The sequence below is a fragment of the Trifolium pratense genome, linkage group LG7 (assembly GCF_020283565.1).
Source record: "Trifolium pratense cultivar HEN17-A07 linkage group LG7, ARS_RC_1.1, whole genome shotgun sequence".
NCBI classification, from domain to species: Eukaryota; Viridiplantae; Streptophyta; class Magnoliopsida; order Fabales; family Fabaceae; genus Trifolium; species Trifolium pratense.
Genome location: NC_060065.1, coordinates 3,992,660 through 4,010,213, shown reverse-complemented (window position 1 = coordinate 4,010,213; position 17,554 = coordinate 3,992,660). Strand labels below are relative to the sequence as shown.

Here is a 17,554-nt window from a genome sequence, read left to right as displayed (position 1 = left end):
TTGATAGTTGACTGTGATGAGATAGAAACTTCTGCAGTTTCAGCTGGAAATGAAACTATCAATGAGGACATGAATGAGGATCAGGCAAGTAATTCACACAGTGAAGAGATGGATCTTAGTGTACCAGATTCAGAAGATGAAGAATACCACATTGGCAATCATTTAGGTAAAAGAGTGTCTAAGAAACCTAATTACCTAAATGATTATGAAACAGGAGATGTTGAGGTTGGAGAGAGCAGTGCCAGTCAAGCTTTCTTTAGCCCTAGTGATGACCCCATCTCATACAATGAGGCAGCCAAACATGATGTATGGAAGCAAGCCATGGACACTGAAATTGCAGCCATTGAGAGCAATGACACCTGGGAACTTACTAGCCTTCCTCCTGGAGCCAAGAAAATAGGTGTCAAATGGATTTATAAAACAAAATACAATGAACAGGGAAAGATAGATAAATACAAAGCAAGATTAGTTGCTAAAGGATATTCTCAGCAGTATGGCATTGACTATAATGAGGTATATGCTCCTGTGGCCAGATGGGACACCATAAGAACCATGTTAGCAATAGCTGCAGCTAGAAGCTGGTATGTGTATCAGCTTGATGTGAAAAGTGCTTTCCTACATGGTGAGCTGGAAGAGGAAGTCTATGTGGAACAACCTTTAGGGTACCAGAAGGAAGGGAAAGATATGGTGTATAGATTGAAGAAATCTCTCTATGGTTTGAAGCAAGCTCCCAGAGCTTGGTATAGTAAAATAGAAGCATACTTCTGCAGTGAAGGCTTCATGAAATGTGCTCATGAACATACATTGTTTGTAAAGAAGGAAGCAAGAAACAAAGTAATCATTGTAAGTCTATATGTGGATGATCTGATATTCACAGGTAATGATCAAGAGTTGTTTGAGAAGTTTAAGACTTCAATGGAAAAGAACTTTGCTATGACTGATCTAGGCAAAATGAGATTTTTTCTTGGAGTTGAAGTAAAGCAGACAAAGGAAGGTATCTTTATGTTTCAGCAAAAGTATGCTAGTGAAATTCTGAAAAGATTCAAGATGGAAAACTGCAATAGTGTGTGTAATCCAATTGTACCTGGGAACAAACTAAAGAAAGATGAAAATGGAACAGCCTGTGATGCAACTAACTATAAGCAGATGGTTGGTTGTCTGATGTATTTGCTTGCCACTAGGCCTGATCTAGCCTTCTCAGTATGCTTGGTTGCTAGATTCATGGAGAGGCCTACAGAAATACATGTTGCTGCAGTCAAAAGAATTCTCAGATATTTGAAAGGCACTATCAGTTATGGCTTGTGGTACAAGAAACAAGAGAAGGATGAACTCATTGGTTGGTCAGATTCAGATTATGCAGGAGATCTTGATGACAGGAAGAGCACATCAGGTTATGTCTTTATGATTGGATCAAAAGCTGTGTCATGGTCCTCAAAGAAACAGCCTATTGTTACTCTGTCCACAACTGAAGCTGAGTTCATAGCAGCAGCTAACTGTGCTTGCCAAGCTATCTGGCTGTCAAGGTTGATTGCTCACATCAGTTCAGATATGAAGGAATGCATCACCATTTTCTGTGACAATAGCTCATCAATTAAGCTGTCAAGAAACCCAGTTATGCATGGAAGAAGCAAACATATAGATGTTAGGTTTCATTTCCTCAGAGATCTAACCAAAGATGGTAAGATACAGTTGCAGCATTGCTCATCCTTTGAGCAAATTGGAGACATAATGACCAAAGCATTAAGCCTTGACAATTTCTGCAGAATTAGGGAGCTACTTGGATTGTGCAAACTTGAGGATGTAAACTGAATTTGATTGTGTGTTTGTGTTGTGTAAGTTCAGTTTAGGAGAGGCAATGTTAGACATATGTTGGTAGTAGGCTTGATCTTGTATATGTGCAGGCTTGAATGTTGTGCAGTAGGCCTAAGCTGGCAGGCCTGGCTTGGCTGGCCTGAGGTTGGGCGCGCGCGTGTGGCTTGCGTGTGGGCCAAGTTAGTTAGTTAGCTTTGTTGTTAGTTTGTTGTAACCGTTTTTACTCTTTGATCTTTGGCTATATAATGCCTAAGACTATTCTAATAACATCAGAGATTCCATTTGCCTCCACAACACGATCCGACTTAAGATTTGTTGTATGTAAGAGATGTTACAATGATCATCCATCAAAGATTCAGCTTTGAATCTTGATGAGATATAGAAATTCAATTCTAAAGTCAGCTTGATATAAGATAGATCCATTATCAGTGTCTATTTATGTTAAAGACAAATTGTTTGTAAAAACTAGTCCTTACACGTTTTTTGTCACGAAAATCTCTTCCAATGGTAGTAAAACTCGCCAAGGACACTTTTTGAATTTAGCAAAAATTATTTTGACAATTAAAAAAGATTCAATGGTTATCGTTCAATAATATGTACCAATAATGAATTGATTCAAGTAGTTACAAATTTATAAAACCCTTAAGCAAGTGTAACATTAACGACAATTTTATAACTGTTTATGACGGCAATTCGAACTTGACATCTTAAGGCTAAGCTGGTATCACTTAGTTAGCACATCAAGTGTAACAATAGACAATGTGAATATTAGAGAAAAGAGAAAATGGAAGCATAGCCCACTGATTTTTCGTAAAATATTGATTATTGTACCTCAATGTCACTGTTGTAGTAAATAAAAAATATGAGTAAACGATTATTTAACCAATGATATTATGAAGTGTGATGTACTAGTAATATAATATATACCCCTTCCTTTTCATGATGGAAGACCGTGCAATCCACGCAAAACCCACAAGCTGTATATATAAATAATAATATGGAAGCGAGAATTGACAGAGTAACACTGAGAGAGAGAGAGAGAGAGAGAGAGAGAGAGAGAGAATTAGAGAAAGAGATGCAGAGTCTGCAAGAGAAGGCCTCTGAATGGAGTGGTGTTGATACAGGTGATGCTTTTGCAATAGATGATGACACCAATTTGTTTCAAAAACTTGGTGGTCTTCAAACTTTCATTAACCTTTCCACCAATTTCTACAACAGGTCACTCTGTGTGTGTGTGTGTGTCAATTAAAGATTCTTATCCATATTTTCTTGAATATTGAATTGTTGATAATTATTATTTGTTTGTGGTGTAGAGTGTATGATGATGATGAAGAGTGGTTTCGTTCAATATTTGACAAGTCTGATAAAGATAAAGCAATTCAAAACCAGTACGAATTCCTAGTCCAGAGATTGGGAGGCCCTCCTCTGTATTCTCAAAGAAGAGGTCACTTTCTTTACATTATTATTATTATTATTGGCTATAAAATTAGTTTATAAGTGACTATTGCCTAAGCTCTAAAACTTATATTTATGTCATACATCTCTAATATTTGTGGCTTAGTTCATTTTCTATTCCATCCACTTATCTTCATTATTTTGTCCTTCTAAATTGCAAAATTGACATGCTTGAGTCATGTTTACTTTTCTGGTTGAAATGAAAATTAAATTTTAGGCAAAAGAATCAAAAAACTTATCTAAACGCGCATGGATAGAGTTTAATATATTGATCACATAAAAGGGAGAAATTGTTGCTTCTAACAAAACCCACTTGAAAGTCAAAATCTTTGAAGTCATGTACAAATTGCATTGAAAATCAGAATGTTGATTACATTAAGAAGTACAATATGGCAAACATACTATATAGTCAATGAGAAAAACTAACTAATGTAACTAACTTTTACATCTAATAACAGGACACCCTGCTCTAATTGCTCGACATCGACCATTTCATCTAACACACAAAGCTGCCGAGAGGTGGTTGCATCACATGCAACAAGCATTGGACAACACTTCACATATAGATGATGATTCCAAGATCATGTTGATCAACTTTTTCAGGTTTATTATCTCCCTCAAGCATTGCAGAAAGCAAATTCATGCATAAAGATAAATAATCTTCATAATTAACAACCTTATGCTTTCACTTTTTAGGCACACTGCATATTTTCTCCTGGCTGGAATTGAGCAAAAGAATCAAAGCCTTCATCCTTGCAAGGATGCACCTGGAAGGCACCCATGTACAAACTTTTAGCATTTTTCTTTCACAAAAGGGAGAATAATGAGCAATCAATTACTATATTATACAATTTCTATAGTTTTTCAAATATATCAAGAAAAATTGATGTTCCTGTCTTTGTTCATATTTCAATGCATCACTGACATGCCAAAATTTGCTATTTAGCGACCGATTTATTTGTCTCTGTCGCAATTTTTTTTTTGTCAAATAAGCTATAGTGGCTAGATTCACACATTTAAATGTAAAATTTGAAGTTCGAACCCAGTCACTCCAATAATATTTCTGATAGCTATCATTTGGGCTACATTTATGGAACCACTATAGCAACTTATTCAAACCGAATGTTGCAAATATTATACCAACAATAAGCCGACTAAATACAAAGTATAGTATATATAGAACTTAAAATGCTTAGCCCAAATTTTACACTCTCATGAGATGAAACAATAGAGATTAAGAGAAGCAATAAAAACTAAAAAAGTTAAATTAACCCTTTCTAAAACACAAGAAAACAAGGAACATAGAGAAATATTACCGTATCTTTTTAGTCTTTAAATCAGAGGAATGGGATGGGTAGTTCAACTGGTTAACTAGTTGAGCTAAGGAATAAGGAGATAGAGGTCTAGAGCTCAAGTCCTAATAAAAAGAAAAACTAATATAATATTGTAATATATTAACGATTAACAATTTGACATTAAAAAAAATCTCCAATTCAGAGTTCATATATTGTTATCTATTTTTGGTCAACTACAAGAAATAGGTCTGGACCTAATTAAAAATAAAATTGGGCCACAAATGGACATAGGGTTCGTGAAAAAATGTGCCCAAAAATAACAAAAGAGAAATTGTTTGTTTAGCATAATTTTTTTCATCATTAGTATCTGGCCTACTGAACCGTCCAACCTGATTCAGGGTCAGTTCTGTCATCAAGTTGTTTCACCCTCCTCCCGATCGTAATTACGGAGTATCGAACAACGGTCATTCATACCAAATCACGCGTCAATCACCATTGCACTAACTAACGATTGTAGCTTATATATCGATGTGATTTCAGCTTAAATATAGAAGTGTATTTAATCTTTTTAAATTTAAAAAAAATTAATAAATGTTTTATATATTTTGTATTTTTAATTAATATTCTTTTTTTTTTTGACAAATTTAATTAATATTCTTAAGAGACTTGTTAGCTATCATTTCTCTTCTTCTATTTACTATTTAGTACTACTAGTAGTTTTTTTTTTTTTTTTACAGGATAGTACTACTAGTAGTATTTGTTGGAACAAAATTGATTTAAAAATGTTTGCCCCTAAATCTATTAAGGTTTTGATGATAACAAAGTATTAATAAACAATTGGAAGGACTAAAAATTTAATTTAAGTGTGCAGGACTTAGATTCAATTAAGCTCTGATTAATGATCAGAAGATAAGGACTTCAGAAGTTTGTAAGCGATCAGAAGATTGTGAGACTCAGAAGTTGTACTCTTCAGACGATGAAGTCTTCAGAACTTCTTAAGGTCTTAGCTTCATCAAACTCTGATGATCTTCTTGAAGTTTGTAAAGATTCTCTTTTGCAAGTCAACTCTTCTACCAATGAAGAAAAGGACCTTTCAAGCCTGATCAGAACAGCTAATCTCTTTCTGTCTGTCCTCTTTTGAGAACGTGGGTCATCAGTGGTGTTAGCTGAATAAGGAAAGTCTTCTCTGCAGTAGTCAAAGTACCTGAAACTCTTACTCAGTTTTAGATACAACCAAACTGCATCAAGACAGGCTGCTTGAAGACAAAAGCTTATCTACTTCAACGGTCTTCTTTGCAACGACTCTTTTCTAGTCATATATATACTAAAGGAATCAGTTGTAATAAGATATCAAGGATTATTAACACGCACGAACAAACTCTGAATTCCTCATACAAAGCTCTGAACCTCTGAACTGTGTTGTTGCACTTTTAGTTCAAATATTTAGTATTTGTTCTTCTAGGTTCTGATTAAGAGCTGTTGTATACATTCTATTATTCATTTCATTTGTACTTGAGAAGTCTCTTGCTTGTGTGCTTGAGCATTGTGGTGAAGTCTCTTGCTTGTGTGCTTGAGCAGTTGTAATCTTGTGTGATTATAGTGAAATCCCTTGGAAGTGCAAGGGGACTGGACTACTCTCGTTTTGTGAGAGGAACCAGTATAAATTGCTTTTGTGATTTCTCTCTCTCTCTCTTAACTTGTTTCATTGAGTTATTTATCCGCTGCTGTTGAGGTTAAGTTAAGAACTTGAAAAAGTTTTAAACTTGACTAAAACACAATTCAACCCCCCCCTTCTTGTGTTTTCACACCTTCAGTATTTATAAACTTTTCCATAAATAAAATGTATTTATAAACTTGAATTGTCAAAGGACTTGAAAGTTGAAACCATTGGTCACTTTTTTTTTTTTACTCAAAAACAATAATATTCATTCATTCATTCAAATTCATAGGGAATACATCAATCGAAATCGAAATCATTACATATTTAATTTCGCTAAAAACTAATAAGGATGAATCTGCAAACAGGCTCACAACATCCGAGTTAATAGCATAAAATGGCCTAATGACAAAGCCTACTATTGATTTGACAAACTTCAAATGTCCGGAATAATCATGTATCCGGTTCTGCAACGTTGATGATACTAAAGTCATTGAATCTGCACTTAAATTGGATCGAAACAAACCTGCAAATCTGAACAAAAGAACAAACACCGTACCAAGACGGGACAAACACCGTACTAAGACAGGGTAAACAAAACAAATACTCCGCACTAACACGAGATTAAAACAATACCAGATAAAACAATCACAAGAGAGAAAACTCGAATAAAACCTAAAAAGTATGTGGATATCACTTATTTAAATAAAAAGAAACAAAAAACAATCAAGAGGGGGTGATTTCGGATCAAAATTGATCCTAAACCACCCCTCTCTAATTGATAAACCATGACGGCGGAGAGGATGAGAGAAAGAATTAGGGTAATTTGGTGAATAATGGCAACAATTTTCCCATTGGTCACTTAAAGGCTAAAGCATTAAACTAATTTTTGTTTTAACTTAAAACGTAGTTTCAACTTTCGGTGTTGTCAAAGAAATATGATGATCTAGTCCATGTCATGAACTAGTTCATGTTCATTGTATTTTTAAGTAACATTTTCTTGTAAAAACCGAAGTACTAATTCTTATTGTTTTTGCTAAAGAAAATGTTACGTCTCGTAGGCACGCTAAAAAATAGTTTCAATACACTGTATAAATTTAGTTCATGTACGGATGTATGTGGATTGTCTGCTATAAAAGAACCACACAGTATGTCACAATAAGAGATCACAATCGTTGATATCAAATTAAACGGTTAAGATTACACATATAAAATTTCCAAATATGGCATGAACATTATTCACATAGATACGTATATTAGTTCATGTCAAGATAAATATATTTGTTGAGGAATCCTTATGAACATTTTTTTTTGACAAACGAATCCTTATGAACATTAAGAAACATTAACACCACATCTCCATCTAAATTTGCTTCTATTGAGTATATACATGACTCACATCTTGTAAATATCTTCCATTTAATTCATTCTTTGTAGATATCAAATTAACTACTCGTATTTAAATTGAATTAACATGAATTCAAAAGTGTTTAGATGAGATAATGAGTCTCTTTTAATTTTACCAATGTTCTAGATTCGATATGTGATTTAGGCATGCAACAACGTTTTTTTTTTTTTTTTTACAGCAAGCATGCAACACCGTTAAAATTTTTAGAAATAATATTCATTTAAGTTCTGCAGTTGCACGCAGAAATACCCGATCTAAAAAAATTGAAACAATAGGCTTGCACTAGTACCGGTAAGATTTAAGCATGGTGTTATGTGAAAATCTTTTGTCGGGAACACAAAAAACATAGTACTACTGTAAGGCACTTACAGCGGTAAGATTCTTTTGTTCCGTAAGCATTTAACTTAGGTAGACACAAAAGTTTGAAACATTATGGTGTGCTCTAGTTTTCCTTCATTGCCACAATCAGGTCAACTCTCAACAGCAAATCATTATTGCGTTGCTAGATAGAACAAACACAAAGTCCACAGGTTGAGATCACAACTCAGAAAGGAAAGAGTGCAATTGGATCCGATGTGTAAACTGAATGTCACTGTGTGTAACTCAAGAGTTTAATTATTAAAGTTGTATAAAATTAGGCAACAAAAGTTTATCTCAAGAGTTTAAGATTTGCTATATTCTTAAGGCTAAATTTGAATCAAACGTCTTATTAAGTTGAAAGACACTCGAATCATTTCTTCCAAACACTCTTAGTATCGAGTATTTGGACTTCGACAAGTGCAAATATAAAGTTTCAAACTTGAAGTGATACTGATAAAGGAGTAAATGCTTCATGAGAGAATCAATCAAATGCACATAGTTATTTTTTTTATCTATTTATATCTTTTTTATAAAAACTAGATCGTCTTATTTTTTAACCTAAATTCTCTACGGTTAGGGAATTCTGAAGTCATGCCGCCATAGCATTGGTGGCCATTGAATTGAATTTTGATGCTCATATTTATCGATCAACATATAAATAAATAAACAATTTTGTTTATCAAATAAAGCTTAAATGTGTGTTTGTTTTTGCGATCGTTTGTGAGAGTCGAAAGGGATCTCAAACATGTAAAATTTATTTCAACATGTTTGTATGATGTTGATTGAAATTTATATTGCTAGTAGAATTGACTCTAACTTGATGGATTTGTAGTTTTGACTTCAAACATGATTTTGATATTCAAAGCTAATTAATTCATGTTTTATAAGTGCGTACAAACAAGCATTTCACATTCAACTCACTTTTTAAATTTTAACTAAAACAAATTTTATAAAACTAGTTTTTTTTTTGTGATAATTTTATAAAACTAGTTTATTTTGGTCATAGTAACATTTCTCTTAAAAATTATGTAAATATAGCCTTGTTTCTCTAATAGAAACATAATCATAAATAATAAATTCCACACTCCAAGTTGATTCAAATTTTTATCCAAAACACTAGTACAAATATTTATCCATAGCTATAAATGTGATCACATCTCAATACTCAAAGTCAAAGATAAAAATGTGGGGAAGAGGTAGAAAAATGGACTCTGAAATCAAGAAGAGAAAAAAAGACCTGTTTATGAAGCACAAACACTCTTCAAATTAGGTATGTCCTGATGCCGGACGCGCGTCAATGTTGACTATCAACACTTGTAGTAATTACATTAAATTGTGTTATTTTTTCAAAACGTGTTTGTGTCATGTTCGTTGTTCGTGCTTCATAATTTCTGATCTTCATCGACCCACTAAATATTTAGGTGGTAAGATCCAAGATGGATCAGCATACCGAGCTGAGAATGAACGAGGAAGATTATCTGCTTCCATCCACCCTGTTCCTTGATCAAAGTTCATTGAATATGTTTCTTCATCATATGCACCGTCATCAACTAAGGAACCAGAAGAATAAGGAGAATCGAAGACTTTCTTCTTATCTCTTTTCAGCTTTCTCCAAAGCTTCTGCCACACTGTTTTTTTGCTTCCATCATAGTTGCTTGGTGAAATATTGCTATGATTGTGAGGCTTTGTATAGCTCCTACCTAACCGTGTTTCTCTTCTTGAACCAAACCAGTTCTTCTTATTCATATCCATTGCTATTACTTTACTCCCAAGTTTTCCTTCACAAACCTAAAGCTTTGGAGCCAAGGTGCGCAAAAATGGATTTGGATCCTCTGCAGTTGTTGCACGGTACTCTTATGAGTTATGGCTTCTTTTCTAAATGTAGGCTTTCCTAATTTTCCAATGTCTAACTACCAAGTTTTTGAAGGTAGTTAAGTCTCTTTGTTGGTGTGAAACTATTATCCTTAATCTTATCCTTAATCACTTTTATAATAGGTGTTAAGCTGAAATTAGGATTGGACCGCCAACCATAGCAAGTAGTAACAACCAGGTGATTTAGACAGTTTTGAATTCTAGAAGTCTCATTCAATGTAAAACAGCCATTGGATTAGAGAGCAATAAAAGATAGAGTTTTATTTAAGTGTCAAAATTATACAACTGCTGAACGAGTCATTGTTTTACACTAGCAGCCGCCAAATTTGGAAATTTAAGCTTGAGTATTATTTTATCAGAAAATATATGTCGACACAAAAGTCAACATTAATGCTGTATTTTAAAACAGTTCTGAGTGTATATAGTTTGGAATTGGATTGCACGAAGTCACACTGAGCATGCAGGATATCTGAACCGTCTGATATTTTAACTAGTTTTAAATATAAAATTCAAGCTAAAAAATTCGACCGTTTGATCTTAATCTAGCGGTCCAAATAAAACCAATTGCAGTGCATACATCTCTTTCCGACTGCACATAATCCGAATCAGTATATTTTAGCATGTCTGTCCGACATACGGTGTCAAATTTTGATGTCGAAATATCATTGCTCTTTCTAATTCTACAAAAGATAGGATTCTTATTACACCACATCAGTATTTAACTATTCAATATTTATAATGTATTAATGTACTGTATATAGAATACTTTTCCTTTCATCAGTTTCACATGGATAATATTCTGAACATAATTGGAGATTTTAACTTATTCTATCAGTGTACATGCTGCCAAACCAGATACAGCCACTGAAGTTGAGATTCCGTGTCCATCTTCACTTTTCATAAGTTAAGGGTAATGAACTCATTTCTCTGACTATATGTATGCACTTTGTGATTGAGAGACATGTCAATAATATAATAAGTCATAGCATATGACTAATACTATCTCGGGAATGGATTGTCTCCGGTGGAGATTTCCCTGGATTCTCTCAAGTTTCCATCTCAACCCTCTATTACCATTTTAATAATTAAAAATGCTTATTGTGAAAAAAGATGAGTGGATGAGATTCCACATGACAAAATGTCACATGAGAGGATCCCCTCCCCTATCTCAAAGATAAAGTTGATATCAGCTTTTGAATTTTTGAACTTGAATAATTAACATTAATTACCCTACACAACACTATCTTAAGACTTAAGGCACATAATTAAACACTTGTGCAAATGTGTTGCCATCATTAAGGATGGTTAGAACTTAGAACTACAAAGCTATGGCAAAATTTTCACACAAGATTGATAAATAAGCATGTTAAGCTAAAACATGTATGCTGCTTTCTTGTGTGAGGATGCAGCAGACCTTAGGTTTAATTAAAAATACACACAAAGAAACTTTCTCAAAAGAGAAAGGACATGAAAGCATGTCATGCCGCACCGTTGGCCTGAGAGTGTGCAGCAATCAACTTCAGTTTCTCATAAGCATCAGAACACGCATGGGTATAATCCGACAGTGCACGGAAGAGTTCAGGCAAGCGAGTTTTGAGACTTTGGAGTGATTTCTCTCTTACCTGAACGCACAATTTTTTGTGAGCTTCAGTTTCTTCCTCTAATTTCTTCTTCAAGCTCTCAACGACAAACTGCTTCTCCGAGACCGGATTGTTTGTATTCACTTCATCTGCTTCATCTGGTCCCCTTTTATATAAATGCTTCTGGTACCATTCCTCAAAAGCTTGGTTTTTTTTCAAAAATTCCTTTCTAGTTTCCTCACATTTCTCCTTTAACTTCATCTCTTCCTCCTGCTGAAGTATGATCGTCTTTATCACTGCGGCAAAGGAGGAAATAGCAGATTTTGCTAGCTCATCGGGAAGCTTGTCAAGATAATCGTGCCATGCATGTAGAAGGGCTTGAATCGGTGGATGTTGGGCTCTTGGCGGGGATGAGATTTTCTCTTTTAGGTTGCTTTCGATGGGAATGAGATTTAACTTCAGCCAGCTATTAAGAGCTTGGATATAATGCTTCTGTTGAGTCACGAGCTTCTCAAATTGTGACTGCCATTCTTGGATTACATTCCAAAGCTGCACGGTGCGGTCATAATGATGTTTGGTTGTTTCCTTATGATCTTGAGAAATGTCAAGAGATTTGAGGTCTGTAACTATTTTTAGCTGGCTGTCATGATGCATGAACATATTCCCCCACATATTGGCCATCCTGAAAAGAAATTAAGTAGATTCATGAACCATGATTAAGATAAAGATCCATTTGTGAAGCAAAGAATAGAAACATGGTTGATATAATAGCAAGATCAAACTATCACGCCGTATTACCCGTATACACACAAATTTTTGGATTAAGTAGCAGTCAAATACCAAAGCAAATTGAAATATTGAAAACCAAACATGTAAAGCCACATGATTATTATGATATTTACTAATGTCATCTATAACATTAAAATGCATTTAGATTGGGATGGTTAAATAAAGTTCATAATGACTTGAGCTTGTTCCACTAATCTTCAATCAAGCATAGATACTCACTAGTATCACTAAGATATAAAATACCACAGGATAATCAATTACATCTCTTTGTTTTCCCATTGGTAATACTTACTCGGAAACAAGAGAAACAAGTTTTGGATACAACTGAGCATCGCGTATATGGTCCACTTCAGAAACTGTTGAGTCCATTGACTGCATATCAACAATATATCTTGTGTGTAAATGACTTACGGCCGCTTTAGTTTTTCCTAATGATTCAACACTGGCACCACGCTTCTTCTGCTTGTTCAGAATTGCCACTTTCCTTTGATATTCAAACTTCATAAGCTCACCTTGCTGTCAACAATGATTAAATATTTAAAACGATTATCATCAGCAGTGAAAATTTAGCAATAACAATTTAAGTCAAAATGTCAAAAATGGAAGATGACATCTACCTTAACCTCTTCATAGAGCTTCTTTTCCCATGCCAACAACTTGTCCAAAACAGTGGCATGTGTTTCGTAATCTTCTGAATCAAAATCATCTTTTCCACCCTCCCCATTAGATACACCTTTGAAAGACCTATTCCATGTTATGACACGCATGACTCTAGCAGAATGATCAATGTGACCTGTTCATATCACTGCAAATTAGCCTCAACCATATATTCCAAACTAAGAACCAACTAAAAACCTTAAACAAAGGTTTAGGATCACAATTTGGTCCGTGACATCGAGGTTTTTGATGTGTCCTCGCAATTGAGACTACATTTGACTACGATTTTCAGCAATATAAAAAACTACAACCTTGGTCAGAAATACAAACATCAACTTAAATTGAATGCAATAAAAGGAAACAGATCTAATACAAAATACATTACCCCGATTATCAGCGAAATTAGAATGATAATGCAACCTAGTAGCTTCAAGCATCTTGGAAACTTGTTGAGCAGTCTCAGAAGCTTTAAGAAAATGATCATCAAGTGAACCAAGAATCTGCATAAGAGTAACAGTTGGAACCACCTTAATTGCTCTTCTAAACTCAGCAGGAGCAGTTTTAGAATGTTCAATGTGTGTAGCTTCTCTTATCACATCATCATCTTCATGATCATGCTCCTTGTTATACACATCAACCTCAACTTTCTCCGGTGTTTTCGGTTCAATCTCATCCTCAACATGTCCTCCATTATCATCAACATTCTCACCTTCAATTTCACCTTCTTCATTTTCAATCTCATCTTCTTCATTCAAAGAAGCTCTTGCCATGTTCATATCCATAAAGAAATAATCCCAAGCCATGTTGTTCTTCGAATCCGGCAAAGGCGGTGGCGGCATCGCTTTACCTCCAGGAGGAGAAGGCGGCGCGTGAACTAATCCTAATCCCAATCCCTTATCTTCCTCGTTTTTCGCACCGTTTTCCTCGACAACAGCGATTCCTCCACCGCCGACGGACTTCCGGTGCTGTAAAGCCACAGGAGGCAATGTGACAGAGCGTTTGAGTGAAGCCGGTGAGAAATCAGGTGGAAGAGGTGGAGGAGGGAGGGTTTCTTCCATAGGCGGTGGAGGTGGCGGTGGAGGTTTAGGAGAAGAATGAAGAGGCGGTGGCGCGTGAAGTTGAATGTCGTCGAGATGAGTTTCGCCGTGAGCGTAATCGGAGAGTGCGGCACCGGTGTTTTTGAGAGCCATGGAGTAACCGGAGTGACCGGCGGCGAAAGCGTTACGAGCAAGAACAGCTTCTCTCATTAAGTTTTTACGATCTTTGCAACGTGCAACTGATTCTTCGTTATCTATTCTTGATTGTGCGCAACCCATTTTGGGAAATTAAATTATTATTTGGGGTTTTTTGTTTTTGGAAAGAAAATAATTGAAGCTTGAAAAAGTTAGTTAGAAAATGGAATGTGTGTGTTGGATTTAAGTTTGGAAGTAAAACGACGTCGAATCGAAGAGAAAGGGTTTGAGAAGAATGAGAATGGTGAGAGAGTACAGAAAGAGAGAGAGAGTGAAGAAAGTTGAATAGCAGAGAGAAAGTGCAGAGTGAGTGAGTGACATACAACAGAGATGATTTGTTTTGTTTTGTTTTAAGTTTATTCGGTGCTAAGAAAAGGAGTTTAATTTTGTCTACTCTATTTTAAAACTAAACAACGGTCATATTTTTGAGAGTGGAGGATATTCATATTTCCTTTTATTGTATTTTCTAAAATATATATTCCAATTTTCTTTTTTAAATGATAAATTAATTAATTACTTCATTGGTTAATTTTTTTCCTTTTTATTGTCTCGGAGAAATACTTGTTTGGTCATAACATCAGATGAAATTTAGTTGATCACATGTATTAAATTATATATCGTTTAATTTTTTTGTTGATAGACGAAATGACAAAGTCATTGAAAACTCACATATACAAAGTGAAATGACCGGGGTTCAAATCCCGGTCATAACGTCCGATACTATCGATTTCGACATTTCTGTTAGTTGAGTTTGAATTTGTAGACATATATCGTTTAATTATTTTGAAATATAAGATATTTAAATTTATATATATTTTTTATGTGTGGTTAAATATTATCTCCAAACATTGTGGCAATGCAAAGACTTCTCAAGATATAGGTAGGCATGACAACAAAACTCGTATTCGTAGGTATTTATTCAAACTCGTTTTAATTTTGATGGAGAAAATTTGAATTGATTGAGTTTGGATTTTTATTTTCCTCAATTTCAAAAGATTGGGTGAGTCGGTAATAGGGGCTTTTTTTTTTTACACAGTAATAGGGACATTGTTATACACTTTAAACTCGCTGTAATACCCGTTTCGTTTGTATCATAATTTATATGAGTCATGATACTCTTTTTTATATATATTTTTAAGAGATTAACTACACAAGTTACAAAAAAGTCTTGCTATATTTGATTTCTATAACTACTACAGGCACTAGTTAACATTTTTTTAATTATATTTTTACATCTCTTTTTGTTTGGTATGATGGAAAGAAATTGGGAGGAAAGAAAATTCCTTTCCATTTTCCATCATATCAAACAGACCTTTAATGTAGAATCTTTCAACAAACTCTTAAATTACATTCATGCGTTTATTTATTTTTTTAAAAGTTGTTACCATCTTTTAGAACACAAGATTTTTTTTCTCTCAACTAAATTTTTCCCCACACAGAAGCCAAATATCAAAATTATTACTTCATGTAAGCATTAATGAGCATTTGTGAGAGATATCAAGTCCTTATGAATGTTTATATCTTGACAGGTAAGTTCCAAATGGGACTATGAGAGGATACCATATATTGCTCAAATCTACTAAATAAATACCCGGTAGATTCGAGTTTTAATTATCCAGTTAAGTTTTTTATTTGACAAAATAATCCAGTTAAGTTAACTTTAAATATTTAGAAAATTTTATATAAAATAAAGTATATAACATTTATATAGGTAACACTATTTTCACTCTATTCAGCAAAAGAACAGCTCAAGTTAAATTATTAAAGTCTGATGGGCTGTACTGCATGCGTTAGATCCGGATTCAACAAAGAACTCATCATATTCACAAAAGGCCACAAGAGTACGGATTGATAATTGATGCTGAGTTAAATTAACTTTATTTTAAATTGTTGTATATATTGATCTTTGGACAAATAGTACGAGGAGAATCTATTCTAAAATATTTATCTAAATACTGTTATATTTTAACAACTGGATTAAGGATAGTTAATCAAGTTTAAATTATAAATTAAATGCATGAACCGCAGTTTTTTGGATACAGATGGTTAGTTTTTTTTTTTTGGTACATGAAGAGGGCAAAAGCCCAAAAGAAAAATAAATTAAGGAACTAAACACACATTCCTAGGCATGCAAGCCCCGGAAAAATCATCAAAGAGGATACTCTGGAGCTCTCTAGGAGGACTCTCCAAAGATATTACATCAAAAGAACTATGTGCTAAACTATGATTAGCTAGCCAATCAGCGCTTCTGTTGCCTTCTCGCCACGTATGCTTAAACTGGATGTGCCAATCTAAGTTTATGAGCTCCTGGATTCTACGGATCAATATGGGGGTGGCCCCATTAAAATTGCATCTCCTTGTAACCATGTCAATTAGTACTTTGGAGTCACTTTCAACAATGAGATGGGTAACTCCTTGTCTTCGAGCCAAATTCATTCCCGTATACATACCCCACATTTCAGCATGTAGAGCATCACATGCACCAATCTTTTGTGTGTATCCCTGAATCCATTGACCATTTGAGTCTCGAAGTAAACCGCCACACCCTGCAAGATCTACTGACTCTTTATAAGTCCCGTCACAATTAAGCTTTATCCAACCTTCAGGTGGGTGCTTCCAACCAATGAAAATGGTGTCCTTTTTCCGTTGCCCTCTACTAATGTGATTATGCTTGCAACTGTCAATATCTCTAGCCATCTTGAGGATCACATGAATATGATTTGATGGTCGTCGAAAGTTTTCATCGAAAATTGTTTTGTTTCGCCACTTCCACATATACCAGCATGCCACCATGAAAATGGATGTCCACCCTTCTTTTTGCGCTCCATACTCGTTGCTAAGATTCTTGAAGCACCAGTCCCTACAATTAAAAGAGAAGAAATTAGTAATATGGTTAGATGCAACTAATTTGATCCATATTTGAGTTGCATATATGCAATCCCTCAAAGTATGGATGACCGTTTCGTCTTCATTTCCACATATATGACAAATGGGCGAAATTCCCACTCCCCATCTGCTCCTGCGGTAGTTAGTCAGAAGGCGATCATGAGCGGCCAACCACATAAAAGTTTGAATTCTGTGTGGTCCTTTCCAATTCCAAATCCCTGTCCAGTCCCCTTCTATATGGTGAACATTCTCCCGTTGCAAATCATAAGCACTCTGAACAGTAAAATGTCGAATACAGATGGTTAGTTTATTAACTAGAAAAATTGGAAGGACTTGGCCCCATGCAATCATTTTGATGAGGTGCCACCAGGAGGGGATTGCATGCAGTGTTTTTCAACTTGCTCTTATTCTCCCCAAACCCAAGAGGATTAAGAGTTTCTTTGACAAACAATATTATTATTATGGATTGGTTCTAAATTTTGGGATTTTTATAATAAAAATTCGGGGAAATAGTCATTTTAGTCCCCGAATGTGCAACTCGCTGTCATTCT

General features: G+C 34.7%; 3 protein-coding genes across 3 annotated transcripts; 1 reads left to right on the top strand and 2 right to left on the bottom strand.

The window, feature by feature from the left end:
- The first annotated feature begins 2,769 nt into the window (after positions 1–2,769).
- Positions 2,770–4,212, top strand: LOC123898068 (two-on-two hemoglobin-3-like). The gene is made up of 4 exons (XM_045948919.1): positions 2,770–3,030; positions 3,126–3,256; positions 3,726–3,870; positions 3,964–4,212. Exons 1-4 carry the CDS (start codon positions 2,810–2,812, stop codon positions 4,061–4,063), a joined length of 597 nt encoding a protein of 198 aa, XP_045804875.1. The 5' UTR covers positions 2,770–2,809; the 3' UTR covers positions 4,064–4,212.
- Positions 4,213–9,078: 4,866 nt separating this feature from the next.
- LOC123898140 lies at positions 9,079–9,982 on the bottom strand. Its single transcript, XM_045949030.1, has one exon. It carries the CDS (start codon positions 9,737–9,739, stop codon positions 9,386–9,388), a length of 354 nt encoding a protein of 117 aa, XP_045804986.1. The 5' UTR covers positions 9,740–9,982; the 3' UTR covers positions 9,079–9,385.
- A 1,204-nt stretch (positions 9,983–11,186) lies between these two features.
- LOC123899352 (protein ALTERED PHOSPHATE STARVATION RESPONSE 1-like) lies at positions 11,187–14,485 on the bottom strand. Its single transcript, XM_045950463.1, has 4 exons — positions 13,271–14,485; positions 12,846–13,021; positions 12,521–12,744; positions 11,187–12,121 (listed from the first exon to the last, which is right to left on the bottom strand). Exons 1-4 carry the CDS (start codon positions 14,199–14,201, stop codon positions 11,338–11,340), a joined length of 2,115 nt encoding a protein of 704 aa, XP_045806419.1. The 5' UTR covers positions 14,202–14,485; the 3' UTR covers positions 11,187–11,337.
- Positions 14,486–17,554: the final 3,069 nt, after the last annotated feature.